Consider the following 10,294-nt stretch of genomic DNA (forward strand, 5'->3'; position numbering starts at 1 on the left):
TTATTATATAATTATTATATATAATTATATGATATATATAATATATATAATTATATGATTATTATTCAAGAACGCAAAAACAAGAGAAGCTTGTCTAAAACAAGTTTAAATTTTTTATATGTGTATTTTTCTATATGTTTCCCACATAATTATAAAAATAATAGACTACTAATTAATCGATGCTTACAGATTAGAAATCTCGATCGTCCCTTTATGACCGCCTGGAGAAACACCATCCATATTCCTTGCACTTTCCATTTCGATCTACAACGTAATCACGACTTTCCGATTGAAACCGAGCAAACTCCGATTTAACATTCGCGCGTGGATTTACGACGGTCGATAAACGATTAGAGAGAGAATCATTAGAGAGACTCGCGCATAAATTTCGCCCGGAGATGCGGGAGTCACGATCGAGATGCGCTTTCATCCGCGAATCCGAGAAACTGCGCCTTCAAAGAGTATCGTGCTCGAGAAACGCTCGCGATGAAAAGAGCGCGAGGCTCGGAAAATGTCATTTCGCGCGTTGCGTAAGAGCTGTAATAATTTTGTTTGTGCATTACGACTTCAATATTCATATTTCATCAAGCCCGACCGCTTGATATCGACCGGTAATTCTGGCGTCCGGCGCTTGACAAACTAGCCAGAGTCAGACGAATAATTCATAATCGCGAAATTCGATGGAATAATAACTCGATATCGGAAAAAATATTACGGAACGCTAAATGTGCTGCAACTGCGAGGAATAAAATTAGATATCAAATGCGAATAAAATTTAAATTCGCAGACAGAATTGCTCTGCGTATTTTTTTTAGCAAGTAATTAAAAAATATGAGAGCAAAATTCCCATATTCTCTAACAAGTTTTATTCCCTATAGAGTTAAAAATGTCGGGACTCTCTATTTTATGCATTAATTGAGGTGCAATAAAAACAAAAAATGCGGCGGGTTTCTCGCAAGAAATGATCGCATAGCATCACCCTCATCACCCTGCAACCTCGATCCGCGTCCGACGACAATGTTTTCGCTCTTTCCCCGCAGTCTCTCACTTCCGCTCGCAAATCCTCTCGGACCGCCGCATTTGGAGCTCTTGGCAGCCGCTCAGACGCCCGCGATGAAATATCTAGCACGGATGACTTTGATCTTCCACGGCGCGCGCTCGAAACGTGGATGCGCGAATAGCGCGGACGAGCTCTCGCGTGCATGCGTGCGTGTGTGTATGTGTGCGGGCGTGTTTACGCCCGCCCGCGAATGCGTGCGCATAACGCTCTGGGAACCAGGAAGTCCCGATGCGTGAGATGTCGCGATACCGGGTGTCGAATATCAACACACGAATTCGCGGGGATAATTTTTTCTAAGAGTTCATATACAAACACGTTAAAATTATAAAAAAACAAAAGGAAATTTTTAATTAAATCAAAAGAGTCGTACTATTGATATCGATCGCTTTTTAATATTAGTACTATAAATATATTATTTTATATATTGCAAATATAACAAATGTTCAATGCTCTATTTAACTTTTTTTTACGTTAATAAGAATGCTTTATATTTAATTACATTTTACAATTAATTCGTACCAGTGCAGTAGTGGGCAATAGCCCCGCATCGACACGCATGCATTCTAGCACGACCGAGTCTTATTTTGCAAGCAGAAGAGAATGACCGACTTTAAGTGTACTGACAAAGGCTATTCCCTCCACGATTCTCTTCGTAGTGTTAGCATTGCACGGCGTTCAAGTGTGCAGACGCGATGACCGATATTGCACGGACAGATGCATTTGCGTATCAATGTCAATAATCTCAAGGAGCGGCGTTGCGTGATAGGATTACAGAGTAGGAACCGCTCCACTTTCGATGCTTATTCTCTCACAAACCTTTTAAGATCACCTAGCCTTAAGTCTCTTTGCGCGACGCGTATGCAAATGCATAGGTACCTATGCAAATGCCCGTTTCTTTTTCTCCGTGCCGCTTTCGTCGCGCGGCGACAAAAATGCAGAATCAATAAAGACATGGAAGTATATCGGCATTTAACAGAAAAACTGTCAAGTTTGAGAAAAAAGAACGAGAGGACATTCAATATCGTTATGTCGGATTAAATATCGTATCTTTTATAGTTTGCAAATTTAAAAAAGCGCCAATGTAGTCAATCGCGGTTTTTTGAAGAGAAAACAAATATTTATGTAATCGATCAAAAATAAATAGGAACGTTAAAAGAAGATAATTAGTAACGTATAAATATATTTAAATCAATTGTAATTGCTTTTTTTTCGATATAAGCTTCGAACACACGCATATCCGTCGCGCGACAGCTGCGTCCATATGGAAGCGCGGCGAAATCTCGCTGACCCTCTTCTTCCTCGCATTCTCACGCGGAATGACAGGGAGGGGAAGGAAGGAGAGGGAAGAGGAGCAAGTGAATCACCCTCACTGAAATTCTAAAAGCGCCTGTTTCCCAAAAGTCTATTACGGAGCACTTAGAATCATGCACCGCCACGGTATTTCTGTGTCTAACGCCAGATCCCGACCGCGCTTCTGCGGTGATCGTTGCACCCGGTACACGTTGGCAAGCTATCTAAAAGTGCGTCGCCCGTGATTTACCGATTTGTTGATGTTCGATGGAAACCTCTTCTCTTTCTAAGAAGACCGAGCAAAAGAGAATAATGCAAGTCCGGCGCAATTAATTTTCTTTCCCGCCGCGTATCACGCGATAAGTAATAGTTCCTTGCAGTTCAATATTTAAATCATCTTTAAATCATCTTGTCTTATTTTTGGACTGTTTCTCTCGCTTTCTCTCTCTTTCTCTTATATATATGTTTTCAGTATTCTAAGATCGTGAGTATTTTCCGGCTCCATTTTATCAACTCGTAGCAAAAACAGGAAGAAGTTCTTTTGGTATTATATCTTATCCCTTTTTTTGAAAGAAAAAAGGGGAAAGAATGCTAGTTGAATTTACAAAATGTAAAAGCATCTATTAGCGTATTACGTAATTGTGCTAAAATATCAATTGGCTTACCGGGGGGATGGTATGGGACGAGGCTTGTCAAGCGCCAGATCCGAGCTGAGGGGTGAGTCGGGTCCGCGGCCGCTGGAAGCCCTGCAAAGTAAACGGAATTATCATTAGTTAAATTAACAATAGGAAACCAATGATTTATTTAAGACTATTTTATGTCCAACATCATAGTTCAATGTCCTCTAAGATTAGTTGATTGACCGAAAAAACCGAATAACGACGCGATGGAGATTTTTCAAGTTTATTCTCGTTGCTATTCAGCAACAGATTTCAATAAATGTGATGATGTAAATATATAATTCCAAGATAGTTAAACGTATCCACATATATCTTAATTATTATATAATTATTATATATAATTAATTTACAAAATGTAACAGCATCTAAAGTTTCGCTTCAAAAATATTTTTGTATAAAAGATCCAATAACATGTAATACAGCATGTGATAGAGAAAAAAATGCTTTTTTCGACGAGAGTTGCATTGCGTTAATACGTGACTGATTGCAAGAAAAAAAAAAAACAGAAAAAAATCCGACATTTTAAAAATCTCTTCACAAATGTTTCCCGACCTTTCCTCTCGCAGTAAAAGCCGCGCGAATGCATCTGAGAGGCAACTCTGCGCGAAACGTGCAACGGCACTTAGCCACGCCGTTTATCCTCTTTTTCAGCAACGCACTTCGCTCTTTTATAACTTCGCACAATTGCTAGATCGTTAAGTCGTAAAATAAAAAGGGACAGAGAAAAAGGGAGAGAAGAATGCTCCGGAAGTTAGCGAAGGATCGAGCAGTCTCGGATTCGCGCGTTATGGATTAAAATACAACTCGATACTTCGTCCACGTCGTCATCGAGGACGAAAACGTTCCTCGTGTGCTCGAGAAACCTAATTTGTCGAGCGGGAACCGCCTTTACGTGCGTGTCGTAAAAATTGCAACGTAACGTCTTCCGACGTCGGGAAACGCGACGACCGAGAGCGAGTTATTTCGCGCTCGCCGTGCCTGACATTCTACAACGGGAGTAAAAACGACGGAAGAAGCGGACGCCTTTGAAGAGTTGGCAGAAAAATAAGATTACCGCCGGCAAAAATGCTGGCATCGTAACGACGGTATCGCATAGTCGTTGTAAAAAACCTGCAGGCCAACGCGACGATTCATAATTACATCGAAACGAGTTGCTTAACCTGCTCATTTAATGTATATATGTATGTTATAAAATAAACTGCACAATTTAAAATCCTACTTTAACTCGAATCGATTTAATACAAAAATATTGAATTACTTTTTAAATAGAAGATGTATAAAAAAGAATGAAAGAGAGAGCTCTCTCTCTTTTAAAGTAAAATTAAATATCTTTTAAAATAAAGAATCTATCTTTTCTTTTGCATATATAATGAGATGTAATGAAATATATTTTTACAAAAAGTGATAATTAAAAGAGAGTCTTCTTTAAGCAATAATTACTATCGAGAAATTAACGTCAACAATTCTTTATCGCGACTCGGTTTTGGGAGCGCAAGGGTAAATCGTACATTTTCGATGCCTATGGAGACTCGGATGACAAGGTGAGTGCGATTTACCGAAGAAATCGTAGCGCACTCCTTCCTATTCGCGCAACGTAATCCGCAATAACCGAGATACAGCGGAGTGTCCGCAGCCCGGTAACGGTACACCCGTCGCGCGAATATTCCTCGAACGATGCCGGTGTCGGATGTGCACGTGCATTAGCGGGCGTCGAGTCCCCTTCGTCTTTGCAATGTAACACTATATTCCTCTCCGCGTACGAGAGAGAGAGAGAGAAGAAGAAAGGGAGAGGAATACAGCACGTCGAGATGCTGCAGCTCGTGCAGCTCGCTCGTGCACTAACGAGAACGCCGGAAGGATCCGCGATACTTCTCAGCACGTGAGTTACGTTACCGTATGTCTCTCATGTCTTTGCGAGAGAAGTATATTGTTAATTTGAAAGCAAGAAAGCGTCATTAAAGTTGCTCTGATCTCATAGTTTTCTTGTGAAAGAGCGTCTTGAGGAGTAATGATATGTATATGTAATGCCATTTATTTAAAATTCTATGCAAACTGTTTATGATATCGAGAAAATTGCAGTAAGACGGTGAACTCTTTTCGATGCAATTTATTTTTTTATATAATCAAGAAATTATCGTCAAATATTAGCATTGGGTAAAAAAATATTTTTTATAAAACGTTATCATAAAATTGCTCATATATATATGGCAAGAAGTCTCTAAATTTTCAAGTCCTAAAATTATCGAACATTAGTATCATGCAAAAATTACCCTTTGCAAAACTATGTATATCAAAACTATTCATTACAACGAGAGACAACAGCCGCAGACATGCCTCAGACATCGGCGCAATTTGCCACATCCCGTGTAAAACCTTGGAAATTATTAAATTCCCGCGCTCGGGAAAATCGGATTTTGTCCTTTCGCCGTCCATTTGTACGCGATAACTTATGAATGAGCCGTAAGCCGGAATGTCGAATGGCCGTCGAACGGGGTTTCGCATTCAGAGCCCGCGTGCATCCCATGAAATCCCATACGACATATCCCCCGATCGCGTCTCCCGTGAGACGCGATCTTGACGGCTTCGAAATATTTCATAGGAAACTGACGGAATATCTCGTCGGCGACGACGAGATCTCATCCCGCCAGTTGCGAAAAATGAAATGATCGGCTTATACGAGCGAGAACTTTTGACCTCTGGCGCAGACGACGACCGTGACGACGAATGTTAAAAAATAAAAGTGCGCTTCCCCCTTTTTAATCCTCGAATGTGCGTACATATCTCTCGCGACGATTCGCGTGGATCGACATGAAAAAGTATCAGCTCTCTCCATGAGTGCTTCGTTAAAAATGTTATATTTAATTTAAATATTAAAACAAAAAATATATAGATTTTCCCTTTTCCTCGGTAATATGTAGAATTTTGTAATATTTAAAAGTTATCCAGTGAACTTTATTCAACATATCAATTCCGTTTTTAAATTAAATCTATCATTATGTATTTGTTTTTATATCATATTAATTCCGCATTCAATATAAAATCGAAAGAATAAATTCATTTCTCTGTTAAATATTATATATTCTCGATTAATTATTTTCTAGTTCGGTAAAGTTATGAAAATTAGTGTATGCTTTATAATTCCTGCGCACCATGAGCGATCGTCAAACAATCGAACGATTATTATAGCCAGCATCGCCTCGTGATAGTAATACTTTCAAGTCTATATACTCGGCTTTAATCGAAAGAAATACTGAAGTATAAACTCGAGGAACGATCTCTAGCGAGCACTTCCATTCCGTTTATTAAAATCCGCGTCTCCCCTCTCACGTTCCCAATGCGTATGACATTCGCAGTTTTACCAATCGGGGAACCGGGACAGACGACGAGTACAGAAGGCAGGAAAGGGGACAGCGCCCTTAATGCACATTTTGTGCGAATACGCGTTTCGAGGGAAGGAGACGCTTTGCGCGCGCGGATCGCGTGATAAAACGCGAAATGTTAAAAAACACCCTACGATTTTCACTCTCCGCTATAAAGGGAACGATATTCACTGTTCCCTACCCTCCCCCTTCTCTTCCCTCCCCTTCTCACCCTTATCCGCGCAACGAAGCTCCCTTTTTCATCGCCCCGTCGCCTCGATAAAATCGACAAGCGAGGCGCGACGGACACCTGCGATCGCGCGTTTCAGGAAAACGCGCGAATTATGGAAATTATAGTGGGCGAAGTTATACAGATGGGCTCGGGGAAGCTTTTTTTTCGAAAGGTAAAATATCTCCCAAAGAGATTGAGATAGAAGGCACTTCGTGTTTGGCGAGAGAAAGAGAGAGTGCTTTCAAATTCTATTTCGATTAAAATTTCAATTAAGTTAAAGTGAGACAATTTAAACTTTCATCCAATTTATAACTTACAATTACGTAACTTACAATGAATTGCGTGCATGCGTACGTATGTATGTATGTATATATGTACAGTTAACTATCTGTACTTGTAAAAAAAACAATGATAAAGAAAAAACGGGAAAAAAGATCATTAAATTAAATGATACCATTTAATATAATTATACAACTCTGATATAATTATATAACTTGTATAACGGTTATGCGAGAGAATTTTTCATCTGTATCATAGTACTCATTATAAAGATTTAATAATATGCATATTAAACTTATTCATGCAATTCAATTGCTTTTTGCAATTTTTACAAGGCTTCCTGTGCGATTCAAAATTTACTCTTTTTCTGTCTCTATGTTTCTCGATTATATTAATTATACTTGAAAATTAAAAATGACTGACCGCGTTGATTGTATATCGCTCAGAGTTAATGGTTGAAAATAACACGTGGTCTCGCCGCGCGAAAATTTGCATCGCCCCGGTAATTCGAGTGCAACAAGATGAGGCGGAGTCGCGTAAACAGGCGCATTTCGCTCACAGAATGCACCTGCAATACACAACTCTGCCACTATTTCTGGTCGTGTACGACGCCCGCACCGCGGACACTTCACGCGCCGCTGAAACAACGTTATATTTATCGCTTCCTCGTGCTCGGGACGTTCCTCGACTGTTCCTTCTCGTTCTGGGTCAAAAGTCTCGCTACACCAAAACGACGAGACCGAGGAAGCCGAGGAGAACGAGCCGTCTCGTGAGAACGAAATTCTCTGTCGGTGGGAACAACAAGTGTTCCAACGCAGGTGCATAATTCCTATTTTTCGCGGTTAACTCTATCTCCAGGTAAATAAATGAATGCAGAAAAATCGAAATGGAGATGTCACATATTTTGGATCGAATAAAATACAAGAATCAAAAATATTTTGTAGAACAAATATTTTCTCTCGTAATAAAAAATATAGATATTTGATAAGAAATTTGTGTTATAATTATAACATATAAAAATTTAAATTATATGTAAAGGAAAAAAAAAACAGACGTATTAAAGATTGTTGAGAGTTAATAAAAGCTTTGAAATATCAAAGAATCTTAGATCTTAAATCAAGATATTTTTTAGAAGAATAATTTATTTTTATAACCCAAATTTTAAATAATTAAAACATATTTCCTGTATAAGTAATATGATAAATATTTAAATAAAAGGATTATCAAAACTTTCTATGTAATAATAAAAATAATATTTCTATAATATTTGTAATATATATGTATGCAACGTTTATTTTAATAACCCACTTATCTTAACTTGTTGCACTGCAACAAGTTCCTACGTTCCTTGCCGTCACATGCTGGACAACCGAGTTAACGGACAGGGTTCGGAAAAGCAAAGGCCACGGAGACACATCAATCTCCGATCTTAACGAGCTTCGGAAGGGAAGAAGGGAAAAAGAGGGCAACGATGACAAGTCACATAATATGACTCGAGCGAGAGAAGCGGTACGTTTGAAAAAATACTCCACTGAAAAATACTCTATCCGATCTCCGAACGATAACTACTTCCGACCGGATGTGCCGTTCACGAATAACACCTTTCGCCCGATGCGTAGGATGGGACGCGAAATGAAGGGCGGACGAATCATTTTGCTATAACTCGCCCCGTCCTTCTTTTTCTCTCGTGACTTTCAACTTTACCTTGATAAGCGCGACTTCGATCAGGTCGGATGAATCGACAGTTTTAGAACGCGCTCTGATGAATGACGTGACTAATCAAGAGACTCGAGGGCGGAATGTTTGAATAAAATATTGAAACTGCATCATGGATACTCTCTTGGAACTTATAGTACCGTGCTAATTTCAAGCTCTCGTAGCTCGTGATCGAAAAACGTGATTCTTAATCAAAAGCGATCGAAATTTCTCCATTTATTACAACACTTTTACGATTATAAATTACTCGAAACATTTACGAAAATTAATAATAAAAATAATTAGTCTGTATTATATCTGTTTTATATTAGCTTGTTACGCGTGATTAATCAAAAAAATATTACTGATACTCTTTACATTTTAGTTATATATTTATGATGTAAATATTTTTTGTTAGCTTTATTATTATTGTATATTATTGTTATTTAATAGTTTAATTAAATATATTATATATTTAATTCAACTATTATATTTTTAATATATGTATTATCCTCCGCACGTTATACTTAACGCTTATCAATTTATCGCTACTATATTTAAATGTCGAGTTTACATGATGTGTTGGACAGCGCGAATGGATTTAGTTCGCATCGTCGTCTTCCGCGTCGTACGGAAATTGCGCAACCGGCTTCGTCGTGAATGAATTACGGGAGGTCAACCGGGTCTCGAGTCGTAGACATCCGTTAGAGCGGGACTGGCGGCCGTTTCGAAGAATCATACATCAACGAATGATTATCGATAATCGCCGGCGCTCTCGCGTTAATTTATGTTAAAAATGACAATGATGAGTTAACGTGACGCGAGATGCAACGCATTGTAAATGAGTTAAAGCGCGATATCGGCATCTGAATTAATTTTTAAAATGTGTGAATTTTTCTCTCATCTTAAAATATCGATATTTTTTCTTTTCTTCATTTTTCTCATTCAACGTTGATGGGGGATTTTTCGAAGACACCGTGCGCTCGAGATGCACCATCAGCATAGATGAGAGCGCAGCGCGTTCCTCCGCGTTCCGGAAAATCTATTTCGGAGCTGGGACGCGCATCGGGAAACGTAATTACCGGCTGAATCATATGCGAGTGCTCGGTATAACCAGCTATAATTCTAAGCGAAGCCGATAGGATTGCGAGTCAACTTGGCTCAAGTCCGTGAGTCATTGCGCTGTTGACAGAGTCCGCCTCTCACGGCGGCTCCTCTATCCAGGCCAGTTATAAATTCACCCTCTCTTCGAGAACTCTCTCTCTCTCTCTCTCTCTCTTTCTTCCTCTCTTCATTTTCTCCACAAGATCTAACGAAACCGCGTGTACCGGATTAAGCCGCGTGCACTCGGCGAGCAGTGAATTCCAAGGCGTTATGTCGGACGGCAGGAACGACGTTAGCGATCGGGTTAATCGTCTCCTTGAGCCATAATTAAGTGCGACCCCGCAATTAAGCGCAAAAGTGTAACGCATGACAGGTGGACCGTAATTACCACGTGCGCCGCTATTACTAGCTGTGATGAAATATGTGTATGCTGTTTAGAAAAATCACTCGACGAACATAATTGTCAAATATTTGTTCTATATAAATTACGAATTTCTGGCCTGAAGTTTTGCATTTTATAAGTGTTTCGCGAAGATATTTCAATCAATCAATTCCATAAAAAGAGGGAGAGAGAGAGAGCGTCGTTTTATGACTT

At 39.3% G+C, this 10,294-nt stretch overlaps 1 protein-coding gene across 4 annotated transcripts in view; it reads right to left on the bottom strand.

The window, feature by feature from the left end:
• LOC115241277 overlaps window positions 1-10,294 on the bottom strand; it is a 264,967-nt gene that overhangs the window by 158,654 nt on the left and 96,019 nt on the right. For all 4 annotated transcript variants that reach the window (XM_029816948.1, XM_029816947.1, XM_029816950.1 and 1 more), the window contains exon 3: window positions 3,016-3,096. In XM_029816948.1, the coding sequence (XP_029672808.1) occupies window positions 3,016-3,096 (81 nt within the window). The remainder of the gene's footprint in view (window positions 1-3,015; window positions 3,097-10,294) is intronic.

Source organism: Formica exsecta, unplaced genomic scaffold (genome assembly GCF_003651465.1).
Source record: "Formica exsecta isolate Colony F162 unplaced genomic scaffold, ASM365146v1 scaffold475, whole genome shotgun sequence".
Classification (NCBI taxonomy): Eukaryota; Metazoa; Arthropoda; class Insecta; order Hymenoptera; family Formicidae; genus Formica; species Formica exsecta.